Below are 23,817 nucleotides of genomic sequence, written 5' to 3' on the forward strand. Positions count from 1 at the left end.
CTTTCTGATATTTATTGTTATTGGGGAAAATGCACCAATTTTCTATATGTTAATCTTGTATCCTGCTACCTTTATCAGTTCTAATAGCTTTTGCATGGAGTCTTTAGAGTTTTCCACACAGAATATTATGTCATCTACATATAATAACAATTTTACCTCTTCCCCTCCAATTTGGATCCCTTTTATTTCCTTTTCTTGCCTGATTGCTGTGGCTGGGACTTCCAAATCCATGCTGAATAGCCGTGGTAAGAGTGGGCATCCTTGTCTTGTTGAAATTCTAGTGGAAAGTCTTTCAGCTTTTCACCATTGAGCATTATGTTGGCTGTGGGTTTGTCATAAACAGTTTTTATGATGTTGAGATATGTTCCCTCTGTACCCACTTGGTGAGAGTTTTTAACCATGAATGGATGTTGAATTTTATCAAATCCTTTTTCTGCAACTACTGAGATGAGCATATGGTTTTTATCTTTTCTTTTGTTGACGTGGTATCACGTGTTAGATATGGAATGATGGAATTGAACAGCTAAATTGATGCAATTGGATCTTTTACCTTTTTCTAGCCATCACTTAATTAGAAATTATATTGGTTATTAATTTATGTTATTGAACAGCTGAAATGTGTAATAATGACCTAAACTTTAAAAACTCTCGATTTTTATAGGGATTCAAGGATATTTCCCTTGAGAGGTTTATACATGGTGGAGCCAATGTGACAGGATTCCAGCTGGTAGATTTTAATACACCTATGGTAACCAAACTCATGGATCGCTGGAAGAAACTAGATCAGAGAGAATATCCAGGATCTGAGACACCTCCCAAGGTATTTGTTTGTTTTTATCTTCTGTATTTTTAGAATTTTTTAAAATCCTTAAGGTAGAAATTTAATTATGCAATTCTTCTAGTAATATTTTGTCAGACATGTGACATAGGGAAGAAATATTTTGTCACTGTCTCTGCATTATACATGCCCTTAATAATTTCTAAATTTCTATGTTATAGAGTTGTTAGACGTTAGCTCAAGTAGTTTATTATTATTATTATATTATTATTACTTTGTATGTGAATTTTCATGAAGAAATTGTATGCTTTTTAAAAAATTTTTGATAACTAGACATTTCAAATGTGAACAATCACTGGTAACTATTCCACTCAGATAAAAACTATGTTTGCAAAGTGATTTACAGTGAGTAGGGAAATTGGGAAATTAGCAGAAATGTAAAAATGTACAAGATTCTCAAAATTTCTCTTTCAAATTAACAGTAAAAGGTCAATTTTTTTCTGGCAGACATTGCAGAAGTATGTTATCAGTATCTGCAAAGGAAGCTGTTAAATTTCTGATCATAAGGACATTTTCTTCTCACCTGAAAAGATAGATTACTTCCTTAGATGTCATGTAAATGATGGCATAATGTTTCTTAAACTCCAGCTTAGTGGTTCTGAGCTCCTACATAATAAGGCATAATCATTTTTAATAATTTTTACTAATAGCTAACTGACAGTGTATTCTAGTGAAAAGTTTTCAACTATAATTTGGAAACTCAAGCCTAGAAAACTGTGATCTATGGGAAGAGAATCTTTGTTCTTCCATTTTCTAATTATAAAATTTTCCTTACTAGCTATGTCAATTTCCTCTCTGTAATATAGTAATTTGGATAATCATACCATTTTCACTATACTATAGAATCATGAGATTTCAAAACAAAGTATTTATTTGAGTATCCATTGTGTAAATTACTGTAATCCAACCCTCTGATTTAAAGATTAATAAGAGCAAGATATTAAATGGTATGTTAATTGGCATTCTCTGACTCAAGGTCCAGGTTTGTGGAATGCTCAGGACCAAGTCATGGGCTCCCTGAGTCTTGGACAAGTGCTTTGTTCACTATATTACACCATTTTACACCATTTCTCATGCTTAGATAATACATATGAAAGCATATTAAAAAGAGACACATTTTCAAGATGCAAACCACCTTCAGGATTAAAAGGACCTTGAGAAATCTTTTAGTCCTCTTTTTGCCTTCAAGCTGGTTCAGAGAAAAATCATCTCCAAAGCTCAATTATATCAAGTATTAATACACAAAGATAAAAACATAAAGCTTTCTTCTGAACTCATTTCTAATCTGGACAGTTTGCTCTACAGCATGTTCCCCTCATTCTGTCATCAGTGTATACAGAGACTCCCTTGTCCTTCTCTTCCTCATGATAAACTGTCATATGTCTTCCTTCCTGACATTTTATTTTATCAGCCATTACTTATCTCAACACTTTTGTAAATCACCTCTTGAAGTTCCTTTTCCCCTTAGAGTTTTAGTATCCAGAATGGGCTTCAAACTTCTTGGCAGTGTTTTGTAGCTCCTTGCAACTATTTTTCATCTCAGTGATAATATATAATAGCATGTGTCCATTGTGGTCCTCCTGTCTGACACTTGGGTGTAGTTAGTTCTTCCCTATCTTGCCTTTAGCCTGTCACAATGTTTGCTATTCGATAATCTCCAACCAGACTTATCTATGTCATGGCTTTGGGCACTTTGTTTTATATATAAATACATATAATTTTCTCATCCTTTACAGAGCTCTTAGCATGATACTAGGCATTCAGTGGTCATTTGATAAATGCATACAGTCAATTCTCATTATTCATGGTAGTTCTATTCTATAAAATTGCCATGAACACTGAATGAGTGAATACTGAATCCTTACTTCTATGGGAAATTACAGGGTTAGGTCACAACATTTTTGTCAACCAATCTGTTGCCGATGGATGCAACCGGTGTTCCAGGTTCTTTTCCTGTCCCAGAAAGAATTCAGAGACAAGATGTAGTGGTTAAAAAAAGTGAAGTGAGGATTTATTAAAGGATGGGTAGTGCACTCTCAAGGGGAGAGCGGGCAGGCTCAGGTGAGTGGCTGCCCTGAGTTTCTTTGGCAAGTTAGTTACATAGAGTGTAAAAATGAATGGGCAGAATATTTATTGGGGAGGGAAGGGCTTGGGGTCGTATTCCCTGATTTTCATCCCAACTCCACCTTCCCAAAGGGAGGAGGGAGTTTCGTCCTTATTTAGACTGGATCAGAAGTGTCATGGCGTTGGTGCATGAATGGTACTTCTGATCTGTAAGGCTAATCTTATTGAAATGAGGGCATAATGAGCAAAGGGTTACATTCGGACACTGGGAATTCCTGCCTTTTTTTCACCTTTCTTTGTTGGTCTCCAGGCCAAAAGGTGTGGCCCTTTATCAGCCCCAAGTCTCCTGCTTTTCTTTCTCTGCCCAGGGACCCCTGGTGCTTACATGATGTGTGGTTTCCTGCATTTGGCCTGTGTCCCGCCTTTCTGCCCAATTCCTGCCATTTGGTCTGTGTCCCCTTTTCTCTGTTCATATCTAGCTATCTGCCTGCTCTCACAAATCAACACATAACACATTGTTATTTATGTGTTTCTGTTTAAAGACATCTTATTTAAGACACTGTTGACTCATTAACATTGAATTCATGACCAACAACACGATAACTCATGCCTGAACAAAGTCCATCTTACACATACTTTCTCCATGAGCCACATCACAGCCTTCCTGCACTGAGGAACACTAGACAGTGCTTCAGGCACTACACCTTGGGGCCATTTTAAGCAGTGAAATCATCAGCAAAAAACACAAAACTGTGAAAAACCCTGCACTAACTACATCACAAAATGACACTTGTTTACAGTATGAGAGCTGAAACAAAAAAGAAGAGCACTGCCTTGCTTGACTGCAGCTGGGAATGTACTTGTGGGGCAATGACTTGGGGGTCACAAATAAATTTTACCAAGTAGGCAAATTTGCAAACATGGAAACCACGAATAGTTAGGATTAAATGTACCTAATAAACGTGTGCTTCTATTTTGTGTGTGTGTGTGTGTGTGTGTGTGTGTGTGTGTGTGTGTTTCAACCAAGATTTAAAGCATGATTTCTGATCTTGTCAGTTCTTGCTTTAAAAAAAAAAAAACTTTCAGAATAAAGATCTTCCACAATATAAACCTAATAAGTCTTTCCATTTGTGTGTCCCTCTGCTACCTTTGGGGCCAGCCAAATTGAACTGCCCTAAAATTTTCCACTCCTTTTAAGTTCCTGGGCCCTTACCTCCCCCACCTCATCTGTCCTCTACTTTAATTTCCACCTGCCCAAATCCAACCATCTTCCAAATCATTATCTTGAATTTTACTCTGTCTGTGGAGGCTTTTCTTAGTCCTCCAGTAGGTAGTCATATGATCTGTTTCTCCTCTGTAATCTCCGTAATATTTCATTGTATAACTCCCATCAAGGACTTAACATAATTATTTCTGTACTTACAGTTTCACTGTTATAAACTCCTTTGGAGCAGTTAACCATCTATTATGCATCTTTAGTCTTCACTATTCCTAGCCAGCCAGTGTCTAGCACATTTTTTCAAAAAGCTCTCAGAGAGGATATGAAATTTTATCCTCACAATGACCACTATTTTGTTATTTGATTTTGTTCTGTTTTGTGTGGCATAGCTGAAAAAATGGACCACATATTCCCTTCGAACTATTAGTAGCAGAATTAGAATTCATCTTGTTCTTTCTTCTCAAAACCTAGACTCTTACCACTGCACCATAATTCTGCCAAACTCTGCCTTTTTATTTACAAACGTTGACAAACAGAATTCATCCCACCATTCTAATCACTGGTTAAAGTAGTAAATAGCTCTAGGTCAAGACTTAGTTTTACTCTGCCCCTAAAACAAAGCATGTATTTAATAAGTATTTTTAAATGCCATCTATAGAAAAGTGTGCCATAAATATAATTTATTAGACTGTAGCACAATAAGACACATGGGAAAGAATGAAATCCTTTAAAAAAAAAAAAGTAAAAATGATTTAAACTACTGCTTCTTTCCATCCATCAGTCCTATGACCTGTCAAAGGCCTCTAATGCTCTGGGTGAATGTCTGCTTTGCTCTGCTCCACTCTGTATGATTTCTGGTCTTTTTTCTAGTTCACTTGTTTCATAAAAATGAATGGACTTTTTCAAACGCAGGAAGTGCTTTTACTTTTCTGGTGTCATCTCTTCTCAGCTTTTTCTACCTATTAAAAAAGCATCAATATTTTTCTTTTCTTCTCTCTTGATCCTAAAATACAAGCATTGCATTTTTTTCCTCTTTTCCTTTATGTCTTTGATTAATTCTACTTTTTTCTTATTTTTATTTTCTTGCCATCTATAAAGATGATGAAATGGCTTTCTCTACTCAGATGTGTGTTGGTCTAGGCAGGGAAGGATGCATATCCATGTTTGGCTTGGTACCTTGCTTAAGTACCTCAGTTTCCTTTGGTCATCCCCTTCCAATTATGAGGGTGCTTACTTAACCTTAAGCCTATCTTGTCATGTACTTGAACAATATATAGTAATGCTTTTAATATGGTAATGCTTTTCTTTATTTCCCAATGATTTTATTCAAGAGAAAACACATATTTTTAATCATATAATTCTTTTTGCTTCAAACTAAAAACCCCACAAAACTAATTGTCAAGATTTCCAACCAAAAACATTAGTTGTAAAATGAATTTATATTGCTTTGTTCTTGTTGTAGGAAAAGTGAAGAATTTTTTTGTTACTAATAACTAAATATATATTTCATGAATCAATACACTAGGAGTGTCCCTAATGAATCCTCATTTTAATCTTTTTTTTTTTTAGATTTTTTTTTAATTGAGGTATAGTCAGTTTACAATGTTGTGTCAATTTCTGGTGTACAGCACAAGTCTTCAGTCATACATTAATATACATACATTCGCTTCATATTCTTTTTCACCATAAGCTACTACAAGATATTGAATATATTTCCCAGTGCTATACAGTATAAACTTGCTTATCTATTTTATATATATAATGCTTTTAATTTATATGTCACACATAAATCTTTCTGATGAAACTTTAATTAGATTCTCTACCATTGAAATGTTCTCTGTTGGAGTTTATATTCTTTATCTTACCCATGTTTTAGTCCTTCTCTTCCCGGGAATGCTGACAGCTATGCTTAATAATCATATTGCTTGAGTTTACTTTCTACAATTCAAATTTCAAAAGATTTTTCTTAATTTATGAGCAACAAGTCAAGGAGATCATTTTCCATGTTCCATAGCACAAAAGTGCTCCTAGTACAGGCTTAGCATGTGTTCATCATATAGAATTGTCCATATAGAATCCCTGAAGGAGATAATGTAGTTTTTTGTCATGATTAGCAGTTGATGCTCTGCCATGCCTCACGAAAATTGTGCCATGCTTTTCATGTGTTTAGGAATTTTCCAATCAAACTCTACAAGCATTCCGTGTCCTTTTTATTTTCAGCTTAAACAAATCGCATTTTCTTCTCAGCTTTTCCTCATTTCCTCTCCTAATCTTAATAACCTTTTCCTGAAGGCTTTGTGTTTTCTCAAAGAGAAGCATAGGACAACCATCAGAAAGCCAGTGGTCTAGACTGCACTTCTCCACTTTGATCCTAGGTTACAGGGGAAACAGAGAAATGACTTAACCTTCCTGAGCACTCTCAGCAGGCATGGGCATCTCGGGCATGCTTATTTAGCACAGAGACTGATGCGTACACATTTGTTAAGTAAGTAGATGTTATTTCTGGCATCCTATATCTGAGCAACAATAAACATTCCCAGTCATTCTTCTAAGGAACTGGACAGTGATTACATTTCAAAGTCAATAAGCATATATTAAATCTAAAGGAGCCCTGATGGGCATTTGGAGGAGGAACGAGTGGGACATCCCAGCCCTCCTGGGGCTCAGCCACAGCAAGAGACCACAAGGCAGCTTGTGGCAATACTGCACTTAGCCTTTTTTTATACTTTAGTTGTTTCTACTTGGACACAACAAAAAGACTTCATCTAGAGGTCTTACCTCTCCCAACTATCGGAAAACTGTGCATTAGAATTTCTACTTTTCAGAGTGTGTTTTCTCCTTTTAAAATCATAGTGGTAAGAATTGATATACAGTCTTCATAATAAAGCAATAACAGACATTTCTGAAGCTAGAGGCAATAAACTATCAATCATTTAACTGTCCTTCAGACAGGATGGTACTTTATGTCACAGAATACACAAATCCACAGAGCTCACAGACTATTCCTGGTGATTTATAGGAATTTCACATTTACCATTATAATTATTTTTATTTTGTTAGTACACATCTGCTCTGACTTACGATGGCGTCCTTGTGATGGCTGAAACATTCCGAAATCTTAGAAGACAAAAAATTGACATTTCTAGGAGGGGAAATGCTGGGGATTGTCTAGCAAATCCTGCTGCTCCATGGGGCCAGGGGATTGACATGGAGAGGACGCTCAAACAGGTAACTCCCAATGTCTTGTAAGTTCAATTTATTTCATAGTCCTTTTTAAATGGAGTAGTCAAGGAAACAGAATAATCTATCTGAGAATAAACATATACTACAATTATCATTTTAATATGTTGAACCATTATTATTTCTGAAACATTTCTAACTAGAGTACTGGATGGGATACTGTTCATATTTTATGTGGTGGCTTAGCCAGTATAAGCTAGGTTATGACACAGTAATAAAGAGCCCCAAGTCTCAGTGGCTTAAAACACTCACACAGACACCAGATTAGTAGGGGCATTCTGCTTGTTGTAATCACTCACGGATCCAAGCTGACAGAGCAGCTACCATCTTGAAGGCTACAAAGGGAAATAGAATTGTGGGGACGTTTCTAACTGGCCATTAAATCACTCTGGCCCAGTAGTAATACACATCACATCTGTTTACAACTTATTTGTCAAAAAGAGTTCACATAGACCTAGCTAACCAAAAAGAGTCCAAGAAGTACAAGCTTAGCTTGGGTCCACAATGAGGAAGAACCAGAAATACTTGATAAATGCTACCAATCTACTAATCTAATGGCTACCTCAGTAGACCTTTAAATTGCCTTGTAACCTTGAATTGAGTATGTGTTTATTTTAGTCTTTTATAGTTATACTAACACTGATTTCAAATGATTAATGTAATGTGTGTATATTTTTCATATTACATTTTAAATTGTTCTGAAATGCCGTGGGTTCAGAACGTAAGTTAAGTAAATGAATTAAAAGGGAATTTGGAATAAAGTACACTTGAATATTTTCAAAAATACATTTATTTTTCTGAATCCCTTATATAATATTTGCAAAGAGAAATATGATCTGGTGTGGTTATCAGGGTTATTTAATCTATTATGTAGATATGTAGACAAAATGGAAAAGTAACTATAAAACAAACCATATTTCCATTCCTATAAATAATATTTCAGCATTGAGGAAGTATTCTGTTAGTTACAATGGAAACATCATAATAAAAAACAAATAAAACTTGTATACCTTTCAAGTATACAGCAGAATTGCTTGTATATTACTTTGATATTCCTCTTTCAGATTCTAGTCCAATAACTCAATTACTCCTCTTTTTTTTTGCAAATTGTTTATAGATTATAGTTCCACATCCATGTATAGTCATAAGCCTAGCAGATGAAGTCACTTTCTGCAAGTAAAAAGGCAAAAGATAACATGTGTGGATTTTGTTTTTCATTCATAGGTTCAAATTCAAGGACTGACAGGGAATGTTCAGTTTGACCACTATGGACGTAGGGTCAATTACACAATGGATGTGTTTGAGCTAAAGAGCACAGGACCTAGAAAGGTGAGCCACACTTGCTGTCTTCTTAGTTTGCATTTGACAGTTTTAAAGGCTTGTAGGTGAAAGGTTTCTGGATAGTCTATATTTTTTTCTAAATGTGAGTACAGATGACCCTTGAAAAGGGGGAATTAGGGGCTCTGATCCTCCATGCAGTAAAAAAATCCAGGTATAAATTATAGTGGGCCCTCCACGTATGTGGTTCCATCAGTTCTACATCTGAGGATTCAACCAACCACAGACGGTATAGCACTGTAGTTTTTAATATTAAAAGGAATCTGACAGAATCACACAAAATCTATGGGATGCAGCAAAAGCAGTCCTAAGAGGGAAGTTCATAGTGACATAGGTCTTCCTCAGAAAAGAAGAACAATCTCAAATAAACAACCTAACCTACCACCTAAAAGAATTAGAAAAAGAAGAATGAGCAAAACCTAAAGCCAGGAGAAGGAAAGAAGTAATAAAGATCAAGGAGGAAAAAAGAAAATAAAGATTAAAATAATGGGAAAAAATCAATCAAACCAAGAGATGGCTTTTTGGAAGAATAAACAAAATTGACAAACCTTTGGCCAGGCTCACCAAGAAGAGAAGAGAGACCACACAAATAAACAAAATGAGAAATGAAAATGGAGAGATTACAACCAACACCACAGAAACAAAACAAAACAAAACAAAAACCATAAGAGAACACTATGAACAACTATATGGCAATAAATTGGACAACTTAAAAGAAATGGACAAATTCTAGAAACATAGTCCACCAAAACTGAATCAAGAAGAAATAGATCAATCACTAGAAATGAAATAGAATCAGCAATAAAAAAAAAAAAACCTCCTTGTAAACAAAAGTCCAGGACCAGATGGCTTCACTGGGGAATTCTATCAAACATAAAAAGAACTCATACCAATCCTTCTCAGTCTCTTCCAAAAGAATGAAGAGGAGGGAATACTCACAAACTCATTCTATGAAGCCACCATCACCCTGACACCAAAGCCAAAGACACCACCAAAAAAGAAAACTACAGGCCAATAATGCTGATGAACTTAGATGCAAAAATCCTAAACAAAATATTAGCAAACAGAATCCAACAACACACAGGAAAGATTATACAGCATGACCAAGTTGGGTTCGTCCCAGGGACACAAGGATGGTTCAACATACACAAATCAATCAGTATGATACACAACATCAAGAGAAAGGACAAAAATCACATGATCATCTCAATAGATGGCGAAAAAGCATATGATGAAATTCAACACCCATTTAGGACAAAAACTCTAACCAAAATGGGTACAGAGGGAACATATCTCAACATAATAAAAGTTGTGTATGACAAACCTACAGCCAGCATAACACTCAGTGGTGAAAAGCTGAAAGCCTTCCTGCTAAAATCTGGAACAAGACAAGGATGCCCGCTCTTACCACTTCTACTCAGTATAGTATTGGAAGTCCTCGACATAGCAATTAGACAAGAAAAAGACAAAGAAAAGGGATCCAAATTGGAAGAGAAGAGGTAAAATTGTCATTATACACAGATGACATGATGCTATATATAGAAAATCCTAATAGCACTACACAAAAACTTTTAGAGCTGATAAAAGAATTCAGCAAGGTAGCAGGGTACAAGATTAACATGGAGAAATCAGTGACATTTCTTTACACTAACAATAAAATATCAGAAAAGGAAAGTAAAGAAACAATCATTTTTAAAATTGCATCCAAAACAATTAAATACTTAGGAATAAGTCTAACCAAAGAAGTGAAAGGCATATGTGGAGAACTACAAAACATTGAATAAGGAAATCAAAGATGACTTAAAGAAATGTAAAGATATCCCATGCTCTTGGATTGGAAGAATTAATATTGTTAAATTGGTCGTATTACCCAGAGCAATCTACAGGCTTAATGTGATCCCTATCAAATTACCCAGGACATTTTGCACAGAACTTGAACAAATAATCCTGAAATTTATGTGAAATCACAAAAGACTCAGAATTCCCAAAGCAATACTGAAGAAGAAGCAGCAAGCTGGAGGAATAGCCCTCCCCAACTTCAGACAGTACTACAGAGCTGCAGTAATGAAAACAGCATGGTACTGATACAAAAACAGACATATGGATCAGTGGAACAGAATAGAGAGCACAGAAATAAACCAGCAAAGTTTTGATCAGTTAATCTTTGACCAAGGTGGCAAGAACAGAGTAAAGACAGTCTCTTCAGTACATGGTGTTGGGAAAAGTGGACAACCACATGTAAATCAATGAAGTTAGAATATTCCCTCACACCATACACAAAAATAAACTCAAAATGGCTTAAAGACTTAAACATAAGACAAGACACTATAAACCTCTTGGAAGAAAACATAGGCAAAATAGTCTCTGACATAAATCTCAGCAATATTCTCCTAGGGCAGTCTACCCAGGCAATAGAGATAAAAGCAAAAAAATTAACAAATGGGACCTAATTAAACATATAAGCTTTTGCATAGCAAAGGAAACCATTAGCAAAACAAAATGACAACCTACAGAATGGGAGAAAATATTTGCAAATGATGAGACTGACAAAGGCTTAATTTCCAGATTATATAAAACAGCTCATGCAACTTAACAACAAAAAATCAAACAACCCAATCCAAAAATGGGCAGAAGACCTAAACAAGCATTTCTCCAAAAGATATACAAATGGCCAATCGGCACATGAAAAAAATGCTCAATATCTCTAATTATGAGAGAAATGTAAATCAAAACTACAATGAGGTATCACCTCACATTAGTAAGAATGGCCATCATTCAAAAGTCCAAAAATGATAAATGCTGGAGAAGGTGTGGAGAAAAGGGAACCCTACTACACTGCTGGTGGGAATGTAGTTTGTTGCAGCCATTATGGAAAATAGTAAGGAGATTTCTCAAAAGACTAAAAATAGACTTACTATATGATCCAGCAATCCCACTCCTGGGTATATATCTGGAAGGAACTCTAATTCGAAAAGATACATGCACCCCAATGTTCACAGTAGCACTATACACAATAGCCAAGATATGGAAGCAACCTAAATGTCCATCAACAGATGACTAGATAAAGAAGCTGTGGTATATATTTATACAATGGAATACTAAAAGAACAAAATAATGCCATTTGCAGCAATATGGTTGGGCCTAGAGATCATCATTCTAAGTGAAGAAAGCCAAGAAGAGACAGAAAAACGCCATACGATATCACTCATATGTGGAATCTTAAAAAAAAAAAGGGTACACAATCTTAAAAAAAAGATGTAATGAATTCATCTACAAAACAGAAACAGACTCGCAGGCATAGTAAACAATCATATGGTTACCGGGAGAAAGGAGGTGGGAAAGAATAAATTTGGGAGTTTGAGATTTGCAAATATATAAAAATAGATTAAAAAACAGATTTCCTCTGCATAGCACAGGGAACTATATTCAATATCTTGTAATAACCTTTAATGAAAAAGAATATGAAAATGAATATATGCATGACTGGGACATTGTGCTGTACACTAGAAATTGACACATTGTAACTGACTGTACTTCAATAAAAAATTTTAAATAAATAAATATATATATCAAAAAACAAAAACAAAACAAACAAAAACATTAAAAAAAAAAAAAAAGAATCCATGTGCAATTGGACCCAAGCAGTTCAAACTGGAGTTGTTTAAGGGTCAACTGCACTTATAAATTTTTCTCTGTAATTTGTGCTGAAAGAAATTCTTGTGTCATATGATTTATATTTAATGGTGTACCAGAGCTGAAATGAACTAATTTATATGCTGCTCAGATCCTTTATCCAAATAGAAGCAATTTTTTTTTAAGGCTTAGCAAAAAGAATCCTGCAAAACAAAATGCACTCTTCAGGAAAGCACACAATGTAGGTAAGAGACATACTCCCTTCCATGTAGTCATTTAAGAAACCATTAGAGGGAGAACAAATAAAGCTACTTCTAACGGGTGGGCATATTTAGAACAGGCTGAATGTTCCTGAAATAAACAAGTAAACACATTCAAATGAGCAATGGAAACAGCAGACAGAAGATGATACTATTAAGATTATTGTTAGGTTGCAGAGGGAGAGAAATACCTAAGAAACTTCAACTGAGGTGGCAGGGAGGTTGTTCAGAGAGCTGCTGGTGCCAGATTTTTGGATTTTGGAGGGTAACTCTGTTACTTTTATGATGTAACTAGGCATATTAGCAGTCATAGTGAAATTATACAATCTCACCACACCAATTGGCTGTAAACATTTTATACCTAACACATTATAACTTTCAACATTCTTCTTCTCTTGCATTAGCTAGGATGCTCAAGGAAAGACATGACTTACCTTAACCTAAAAATTCTATTTATTTCAAAGCTTGGCTGTTTTAAAATGTTCCTAAATACACTTTCTTGTTTTAATATGATAATGATAGCTACAATTTATGAAATGCCTGTTGTGTTCCAAGCTTTGGACTTGGTGTAATTTGATCCTCACAATAAACCTATAACAGAGCACTATTATTTCCCTTTTTCTAGTGAGAAAAGGATGGTGCAGTGGGTTATGGTTACTTGTCTAAGCCATAAAGTGAGAAAACAAAGTTTTTTTAACTCAAATATGTCTGACTCCAGAACCTTCCTACATCATTACCCGGCCTGAGTAGATCCTGCTCTAAAGGAGTTTATTTCCTTGTAGAATATAATATAGTAAGTTCCAGACAGCAGTTAAAGAAAAAACATGTGAAAATTCTAAAGACGAAGAGATCATTTCCAGCTGGCAGAAAGCAAATCAAAGAAAGCTGCATGGAGGATGTGAGATTTAAAGTTAGCCATGAACTTAAGAGTTTGGATAGGTAGAAATGGTAGAGGCAAAAAGACAAGGGCTTTTCCAAGTTGTGCTTTGCTCCAGTCTGTCATAGCTTGTGCTTCTGTATATGAGTGAGCAGGAGAGATTTAGAGCTGCCATGAAAACGGTCTCTTGCTTTTCAGCCTCTTGTGGCATCCCCCTTGAGGGCAGGCTGCCAGCTAATACAGGGTGGGTGGGAGCCTACCTGATCCAAATCAGGTGGGGCGGGAGATGGATGGCAGCTTGGAAGCCAAACTGGATGATGGATCCTTCTAAGAGGGACTGAGACATGCTTCCAAGGTGAAATTTAAGAGGTCCTATGGAAACACTAATTTTACTCAATCTGTCAGCACACAGCCAGCAACAAGAAAAGAATGAGGCCCATTTTTAAGCAAAGTACATCTGCTAGCCATGGCGTAGACAGCATAGTCATAGGCCCCTGAAAATATTGGCTAACTGGTGACCAGCCTGCCACAAGCAGACCCTGCAAAATTAGCCATTTAAGCAGAACCTTTCTGAAGCACAAAAGACAATTCCGTATTTCACAAAACAGTAAGTACAAAAAGTAAAATGATCTTTATACAAAAGAAAGAATAATGGGAAAAGGAAGCCGGTAGTAAATTAGTGCTAATAGTAAGTGGGCTGTTTACAGCGCTGAATCTTTTCCTGGCTTATTGAACCACAATGGTAACAAAAATTAAGGTTTTTAGAGGAGAAAGTTAAAGAGTAACTTAAGAAAGCACTTCACGCTCAATTGACATTTGTCAACGATTCTTAATAGAAATATGAAATGTGAAACGGTGAAGATTCATGTCTCTTTGTTTTTCTGGGTCAATGAACAACTCGGGCATTCTATCAGGAATGTTAAACTTAGAACTGAGCTACCATGAGAAAAAAATGTGCTGGTGAGACTCAGTAATGTATCTGAAAAGCGAGCAATTGTTCTTATAAATTGCACATTTGCCAGTAAGGGAGCTATTTTTTGAAAATAGAGAGTTAACTCATCAGTTTGTCTGACTTGTGTAACAGAAAAACTGAGTGAGAATCTCCTTAAGCAGAAGCCACAAAGCTCCTTCTGAAGCCTCAGCTCCTAAGGACGGTGGAATCTTCTTACCATTCCAGGGGTCTTAGACAGGGACGTTCTAAAACCAGACTTGTATGGTTTCTCGAATTCTTAATTGTAAAAATTATATTTATTGAGAGCAGGTTATATGCCAGACATGTAAAGGGAAAGTGATGTGCATTTTAATATTTAATGCTTACAACAACCTGAAAGTAAGATCTATTTTTCTCACATGATAGAAAAGTAAGGCTCAGAGAAACTAAGTAACGTGCCAAGGGATGTTCAAGCAGAAGGAGACGGAGATGGGGTGGATACCAAAACTCATCTAGCTTCAGAGCTACTCTTAACTGCTACGCATTACTGTCAGTCCCAGGGCAGGCCCAGAGATGCTATCTTCAGAGCTGGTGTGAGAAGTAAGCCATATTTTTTAGGACAGGTCTGGCAAAATCAGCTCTCCCAGGAACCAACTTTGAGCAGAACAGGGGCTTCTCACAGCCCCTCAGTCTCTATCCAATCCCTGCATTACAGGCAAAGGGCACCATAAATAGAGATGTTTACTCATATATTGTCTTATGCTCGTATTTGTGTACAGTTCACCTGTAGGAATCCAAAGAAGACAAATGTTTTTTCTCATTTCCTGCAAGTTTACTGATTTAAATGCTTGCATATTTTTAGCCTACCATTACAGAACTATTTTTCACCCAATTTTTGTCTCTAGGAAAAAAAAAATGCCTAAGTTCCCTGTCTGTTTAAATGAGATCAGTTGTGGGAAGAATTTTTAATAAATTGTAAAATGTTGTGAAAAATTAGAGGAAAAACTCTATCTCATGTGAAGTTCTAGATACAAACGTCAATATTCTTTTCTTTAGGAAATGACCTTTATTTTAGTGTTCACCCCATACAGCCTTACTTCCCAGTAAGTCCACGACCCACATGAGATTTATTAATTAGCTATGTATCACGAATCATTGCTTTCTTTGTCACCAGAGTTGCAAGTAGATATAAGGCAAATATAGATAGAGCTGGGTAAAACTTTGCTTATTATTTTAATTTGCCAGCACTTCTAAATCATTTATCTTTGAGGGGTAGATAGTCATGAACCCACAGGCTGCTCTTAAATGCAAAACATGCAACTGAAGCCTCTCCAGAATGTGTCCTAGATCTGGGGTTTTTCTGTTGTGGGAACTCATTAATAAAGAAAAATTGCCTTTCCCAGAGAATGGGCCGCTGAGATCTGGAAAGGGGCTGCATCTTAACGGAGTACTGAACTGTGAAAACGATTTCCATGTTGTATAGCTGTCATATGGAAAGAGTTAACAGCAGCTGACATGGTTTTTACTTACTTTTTAAGTATATGTAGTTACTGAGGAGAGGGTAGGTCTCAAACATTGTTTGTTTTTCAAGGGGGCATATCTGAGTTTTTTAAATTAAATTTTTCACTGCATTATTAAATAAGTGTTAGCTATAAATAAATTCATATGAACAATTGAAAATAATTGCTGAATTAATTTATACTCATAATTTTGGATCAAACTAAGCAGTATTGCAAGCCATATTAATGAAAATTATTTTTCTCTATCAATTTTGTGATTGAATTATACAGGTAGTATTTGTGAATATTTGTGAATAATATAGTGTTTCCTTCTGACATGTTAATGCTCATTGAATTTTAGTATGTTCACAGATAGTTACATGATAGACAAGAACTTGGAGGAAGCAAGAGAGACCTTCAAGATGTTAGAATAAGTAAATCAGCTATACTTCGATAAAAAATAAAAATTTTAAAATAGTTATGTAGATTTCAGAGGCAATCAAATTTTGGAAATTCAGATAGCTTATAAATAAATAATTATAGGACAGTCATTCAATAACAAGCAAGCTGTGTAAATACTGCTTATTTTGAGGCATCAAAAGTAAGAAGTATGTTTTCATTTATATTAATAAAAAGCAATGGTGATTTACCAGTGTGGCATAAATGCAACATGTACTTTTCTGTAATATAAAGCTCTGCCATAGAAATTCCAGTTGCTAATCACTCCAATAAATATGTTATGAGATTCTAGAGGTCAAGATAATCTTGTATCATTGTTACCGAGTCCAAACTCATTCTTCGCCCCACGAAAGGCTAATAAATCAGGAGATGAGGTGTTGGGGCAAGGAATAGAGACTATTCCAAAAGCCAGCAGACCGAGAGGATGGCAGACTAATGTCTTGGAGAACTATCCTGCTCCAGTCAGAATACAGGCTCCTTTTTTACAAAAAAATGGTGGGTGGGCAGGGGTTCGTTGTTGCAAACTTCTTGCTGCAGGAATTCTTTGTTCTTGCAGCCATCCACCGGGGTCAGGTCATGGTGTCCCTGTAAACCTCTAACAAAACAAAGGTTATTCTCTATTTTGCAACTTTCCATCCCTACTAAATGCAGAAGTGCTAACATCATTAAAGGTCAGAGCCCCCAGAAGAGGCTCTCTCCTGTCTATTTCAGGCTAAAGGCAACATTGTTTCACAAAAGGTGCAGAGCTGGCAAGACTGAGCCTAGAAAGAGGGGCACAGTGGCTAAAACTAAAGGAACAGATCAAGTATAGAATCAGGTTTGTTCTCCTCTATTCCATTATTGATTGCCTTTTACAGCAATAGATGAATTGCTCTGAGTACACTGTAATAGTGAGTCAGTGACTTTCTGTACAAACAAGCTGGGACATTTTTAATCACTTTCAGCCTTTGACACTTGAAAACGTGATAACCAATACTTGTATTACTCATCAAAATATTACTATCGGGGATACAACCGTCTTTTCGCTGAAGGAGATTCAATGTGTATATATTGATCTTTATATTAATGAGAATGTCCAGATAGTTCTTTTTGAGGAAACAAAATTTAAATCTTTGTTAGATTCAGTTTAGTATATTTGCCTGAAGAAATATTTCTTTATTTAAAAAAACAAAAAAGAATTAGAACAAATAGTGAATACTGACCAGTGAGCAATTACATACATTTTTACTGGAGAGATGAGTTTTATCAACTGCATCCAGAAATTAAAGAAAGTTTGGCAAGCATTTAATGAGCATCCATCTGGGGCGGTTATGTAGCGTAATAGCATAGTACATGGAATTGTAGTTGCACCTACCTTTACATTTGCTGTGTGTATAAACTTTAAGATGCATATATGTTTTTAAAGCACTAAGTTAGTGTCTGAGGAAGAGCAAGCAGTCAAGAAGTGGTGGCCATTACTATTACTTAATGGTCTGTTTGGCAAAAAGAACCCTACATTTCCTTTAGGACCCCTGTAATAGTTGTGCTTAACTAATTATTTAATATATTTTATGGAAAGGAGTTTATTCCATGTCTAAATAGGAAGTAACATAAGGATTTAAAAATGAAAATAATACAAATTTAAAATGTTCAAAAGTGAAAATGTTAAGTAATCATTCATATGAACATCTGATTTATTTAGCATTTTCAGAATGGTAAGATTGGTACCTGGTGGCTAGGTTATGTACACCAAGAACTATTTCTATATTGCTTTTAAAATGCACAGTCTTTTTTGCTTGAAAACATCCTGTACCTGTGCTCTTTGTAAATCTGGTTAGTCCCTTCACCATAAAACCTGTAACATTATCAATAAAATTATGTAAATTAATTACAGAGGGTGCCAATCAATCTCGCTACAAGAGGATCAGCACAAAATGGTATTCCATCTGTGTCCATATTCTTTTTTGAACCTACTCATTTTCAATGTCTTGGCTACCCCGTGATTGTAAACTGTAAAGTTGCCAACTGTGTACCCAGGCAGCATCACTAACACCAGGAAAACTGGCTTAATATCAGTTAAGAAAACTCCCAAACACATTTTTGTGTGCTTTATAAATTTGTATGCTTACTTATTAATACCTCATTGTTCCAATAAGAGCTAGAGAAAACTCTTCTAAAATAAGTTTTCAAGAATTTTCTCTGTTTGGCAGGTTGGTTACTGGAATGATATGGATAAATTAGTGTTGATTCAAGACGTACCCACTCTTGGCAATGACACCGCAGCCATTGAGAACAGAACGGTTGTTGTAACTACTATTATGGTAAGTTTCGGTCTGTGCCTTATGATGTTCCGTTTTGTCCACAGGCAGTTTTAATCCCCCGGCTACAGTGCACAGGCAAGATGAACAGGGCATCTTAGTGGCGGTGGCATGGTTGTTCTATGCACAAAAGTCTGCTGAGGCTTTGAATAAGTTTGTCCTGAACTTTGAGTGCATTCGGTATTATTTATTTGTATTATCTTTTGTTACATTGCTGTTCTTGGAAAAATGATTGGATGTTAAACGTTGAAACTGTCTGGTTGGAAATGGATGAAATGCTAAAATTCCGAAGGACAAAAGAATGAACATGAAAAAAAAATCAACAATGAATCCCACAAAAATATCCAGTAATAAACACCGTATCACTGTTGTTACGTTTTTACAACATCAATGTAAATAGTAGTTAATAGTGTCTAAAATTATAATTTCAGGTAGTTTAATTATTTGCATTGTCTGTTTATAATAGTGGGTAAAGCACTGTTTTAATGAGCATGTTTCATACAACTGAATGCTTTAGAAATAAATTTTGTTTTATATTTATTTTTAATGCAAAAAGAGGTTTTTGTACCGATTCTTTTTCTCATTGACCTGTGACAGATACACAGTACAATTTATTGAAATTCTCCTAAGACTTAAGAAAAATGTGATCTTCATTTGGTCACATCCTAAGATGGAAAATACTGTAAATTTTAAGGCTCTTTTTCAAAGAGATTCTCAGAAAATTGGCTTTTAAATAATATACTATCTTGTATGTTTTGTCTTCTAAATGCAAACATGCTTTAAGCGTAAACGCTAGTCAAAGGAGATCAACAATCGGTGACCTTTTCTATCTAATTTAAAGTCATATGCCCTCAGCTCAGTGTCTCATTAGGCAGAATCTTTCTTAAACTAATTATGAAGCCCTTACTGTAAATAAAGTGGAAGTATTTTATGTAATGTAGTTTTTAGCTTATGTGATTTTAATTTTCGGTTTTTATCAATGTCGAGTTATTTCCAAAATTCTGACATGGACGTCCAAGTGTGAAAATACCAGAGAGAAGCTTTCACGTGCTGTCATTAGTTCTGTCTGCGTGCATCGCCACCTAGCACTTTAATGTAAATCTGCCTGCCCTTAATTGGAAGTTTATGATTTTAGAACGCGAACCAACTAACAGCAGTTTTGGTGTGAGAATGCAAAATATCTATCTTCTAACTTAATTATGTAATATTTGCATGGGACTTAAATATATATGTGTATAAATACACACATATATATATATATTTTCCTTAAAAAGACACAGTAATGGAAAGTCATACTTCAGTACAGTCCTCCTCTTTTCAGCCTCTGATGAAGAATCCTATTTTAAGGAATTGATCAAGAAAGAAATGAGCTCCGCGCTGTTCGGCATTCCTAACTAAGGCTCAAGTCTTGTTCTTCCATGTAGTAAATTTAAGCTAATTTTTCATGTGGGATTCTTCTTGGATGATCAACTCTGGACTACCAGAAAAAAATAAAATAAATAAGTTCTGTGACTTTCCTGAGATACTAGAACAAAAGAAGAATTAATGCTCATCTTTTTTCAAGAACATAGATGTTGAAACAGAATCACTTAACAATTCTGACATATCAACTCCCGTATCTTGAAATGAGGTCATTGTACATAAAAAATGGAATTATAACTCTTCTAATACTTAGCGTAGATTTTCTAAAAGTAAATATCTATGAATTTGTGTGCTTGTTTTCTGAATACACACAGTTGTTTTCTTTAAAGGTTTTTTTTTTTTTGAAATTTTGCTTGTTCTGTGTGAAATAAAGGTTTTTCAATGTGCATTATAAATAGAATGTAGAAAATCACCTTTCCATTCCTGTTATTAAAGGGGCTGAAGATACAATTCTTAAAACCAAAATACTGAATTAATTTTGCAAGCATGGCTAGTTTGCAGGAAGCATGCTGTCAAAAAAATCAGTAAAAATGATTGAAAAATCCAATTGTTTCCTATATACATAAAGAATATTTTGTAAAGTTATCTGTTGCTTGACAGTGATATCACCAATATTTTTGCTATCAAAATAGTGCAATATTAGTATCTGTCCTTTGTATAAAAATGTAATCTCCATATAAATAATACCTCTGATCTTAGCAGCTTAAATACTTTTTTTTTTAATGCTACAAATCCCTTCGCTGGAAGTGTTCCTTGTATCTGCTTTTGTTGAAAATGGTATCCCAGGACTTATGACATCTCCATCATCTCATTCATTTTGAAAGAAAAATGACTCTTTGTAGATGAATGAGATATTGGTACCAGTGTATAATGATTCCTCAAATTCAAGTGAAATTGGTTAGACATTAAATTATGTGCAAGACAGATATCTAGACACAGAAGGCTGAGAGGGTCGTGGCCCTGGAAATCATACATTTTGATCGAAATTGATATGGCATTGCTGTTCTCCCGTTTGTCTTTTCTGTGTATGTTGTTATTTATATGTTGATACACTGTAATGATATATGGTGTCATTAAATAAAGTTGATTGAGAAATTCATTTATTATTCATAAATATTTATTAAGCGTCTGCTATGTGCTAGGCACAGTTATAAGCCCAGGGATACGTGAGTGAAGAAAACAGACAAAAATCCTGCACTCGACTGAACTTTCATTCTAGTGAGAGAAAGCAGACAAGTAACATAATATGTATAGTAAACATCATTCTTAAAATGTGGCTTTAGATTTTTGTATTGCTGACATCTGTTTGTTCTCATAACAGTGTTTTACATCTACATGTGATCTTCATTTTAATGACTAATTTATTCTTCCTGAATATAGACATACTGAATATAACTTAGCCAAATCTAAATAAAAGTAAACTTGACAATATAATCCTATGAGCCTCGTGACTACAAAGTTGAAAGTTCAAACGTTTAGGATTCAGTTGCTCATCATTTTTTATCTTTAGGTCTTAGTAACCAAAAATTTTTTAAAATGTGTAAAATTTACAAGACTGTGACTGCACGGGGTTAATTTCTTGCATTCAATAAACAACGTGAGGAAGCTAAACCTGTGCCATGAGGTTTGGACAAGTGCAGCAACTGAGGAAAAAAGTGGTTTACAATAGACACTGGGGGAAGAGAGGGCGGTGTTTTCGTTTGTAATATCAATACTTTCTTTGGCTGAACTCTCTGGAAAAGGAGAGGTGATCCATTTCTATTTCAGTCAAGTCCATTTTCCCCAAATCTTTACTCCTGAAGGTAAACGATGCTTATGACGCATTACCAAACCAAGAAGATATTTCTTACCAGCCTATGAACGTAACAATCCTTTTGGAAATGTTTCCATAAAATCCAAATTTATTCACTGTGGCATCTGACTTACTTATAAACCTTAAAGCAGCTTGACTTACAATGCTTAATCTTTCTAGGAATAACATGTATCAATCATTCAATGTTTTACCTTCTCTGTGTAGAATTTTGTAAATGTTACTATACATATACACATGCGTGTCTGTGTATGTATATGTACATCCATATACAGAAAATACAGATATTTTTATTTTCTTCCTTCTACCAAGTATTAATTTCCCCCATAAATACATCTGCCTCCAAAGAGCTTATAACCCAATACGTTTTTAAATAAGTTGCTTTTAATAAACTTTAAACTGTGTAGCCATTGAATTTACTCATTTCTTTCTGAATTTAATCATAACATTTTAATGTCCAATTTTAAGAATTTTACCAATGGGATAAATTATCTACATTAAGATTCCTTGGAAACAACCAGATATCCACATAGCAAATAACTGTTGTCTATACTACTGATTTTTATTGTTTTAACTGTTTTCCAAGAGTAACTTTAATGATTATATTTGTGACGTGTAGAAAATCTTAAATCCTCTCTAATAAATAGCTTGTTCAACAGTTTCACTTTTGCTAAATACAAAGAATCCAAACCAAATTTCCTCAGTAGGAAAATGATACTTTAATAATTATAAAAAAATTGTCTTAATTCATTTACACAAACATTTTCATAAGCAAGCTCTAACGTAGGAGCTTTAGACAGAGATCGATTTCTCTCCTGAAATAGCAGAGCAGATGTAGAACACTGCCCATTATGGAAATTGTAGTAATAAAACTCATAATCACTAAGAAGTAATTCATTTCAAATAACTTCTAAGAAATTACTGGCCCACCGAGCACAGTAGTTGACAACATGGATGGTACCCAGTCTTCCCTTCCTATTCACAATTGGCCACCTGGGGCTCCATAAGGCTGCTTACCAAAGATGGCCCACAAATATCCCTTAGTGATTAGTTAGAATTCATTTTTCACTCGATTCAAAAGATTTGGTACTTTCTTTACGTAGTCCCAAAATTTTGTATTAAATCTCCTCAAGTATGCAGTGTTTGAAGGGCTACTTTTGGACAAACTGTCAGATCAAGGATGGGGCAAAGGAAGAGGCTGGGAGAGTGCTGAGAATTTGCTGGTAATTTGGATTTAATGTGAAAGAAAAGGAAAATGAGACACACTCAAAGGTATTGGGAAGAGCTGAGCAAGTCTGAGAGCTTTTAGGAAAAAGTCCAACTTTTCTCTCCCTTTGTTCTTCAGTCTTCCTGAGTGTGGTCATCTTATTTCTCTTAATCTTGCATACACCGCTCATCTGAATCTCAATAATTATGTGTGCCCTTGGTTGTGCCGAAAGCCTAGCTAAATTTCTAGTCAGCATCTTTGGTAAGCTGAAGTTTTCTCTAGCCTTTGTTGGTTGGTTTGTCAGGAAAACAAAGACTTGATGGATCCCTGCTGCCCAAAAAAGAAATTGAAAAAAAAAAATCAAGGAAGATGCTAAATAAATTTATACTTATATATACATATACTTGTTTCAGAAGAGATGACCTGGCATGTGTTAATATTTACTTTCCTTTTGAAGACCTGAATCAAAAGTTCTAACATAATTACTTTGCTATCATACTACTATTTAGGAAGTACTGATAGACCAGGAAATCTTTATATTTACTGAGTGCCTTATATTTATTGAGTCCCAGACACTATGAAGAAATATGAGAAGGTTTTATCTACATTGCTACTCAAGATTTCATATAGAGAATTTCATTCACTAAAAATACAGAAATTCATTTCATTAATCATATCTCCTCTCTTGTTAAATCATATGACCTCTCAATTAGTTGCCCACAT

General features: G+C 35.1%; 1 protein-coding gene across 4 annotated transcripts in view; it reads left to right on the forward strand.

Annotated features, from left to right (window-relative positions):
* Nucleotides 1–23,817, forward strand: part of GRIA4 (glutamate ionotropic receptor AMPA type subunit 4) — a 432,709-nt gene that overhangs the window by 339,787 nt on the left and 69,105 nt on the right. For 3 of the 4 annotated variants that reach the window (XM_074372962.1, XM_074372964.1, XM_074372963.1), the window contains 4 exons: nt 662–820; nt 7,182–7,349; nt 8,586–8,690; nt 18,548–18,658. In XM_074372962.1, coding sequence (XP_074229063.1) covers nt 662–820; nt 7,182–7,349; nt 8,586–8,690; nt 18,548–18,658 — 543 coding nt within the window. Of the gene's footprint in view, nt 1–661; nt 821–7,181; nt 7,350–8,585; nt 8,691–18,547; nt 18,659–19,976; nt 21,198–23,817 lie in introns of those variants that run through there. The other variant, XM_074372965.1, reaches the window with a different exon arrangement.

The sequence above is a fragment of the Camelus bactrianus genome, chromosome 10, assembly GCF_048773025.1.
Source record: "Camelus bactrianus isolate YW-2024 breed Bactrian camel chromosome 10, ASM4877302v1, whole genome shotgun sequence".
Classification (NCBI taxonomy): Eukaryota; Metazoa; Chordata; class Mammalia; order Artiodactyla; family Camelidae; genus Camelus; species Camelus bactrianus.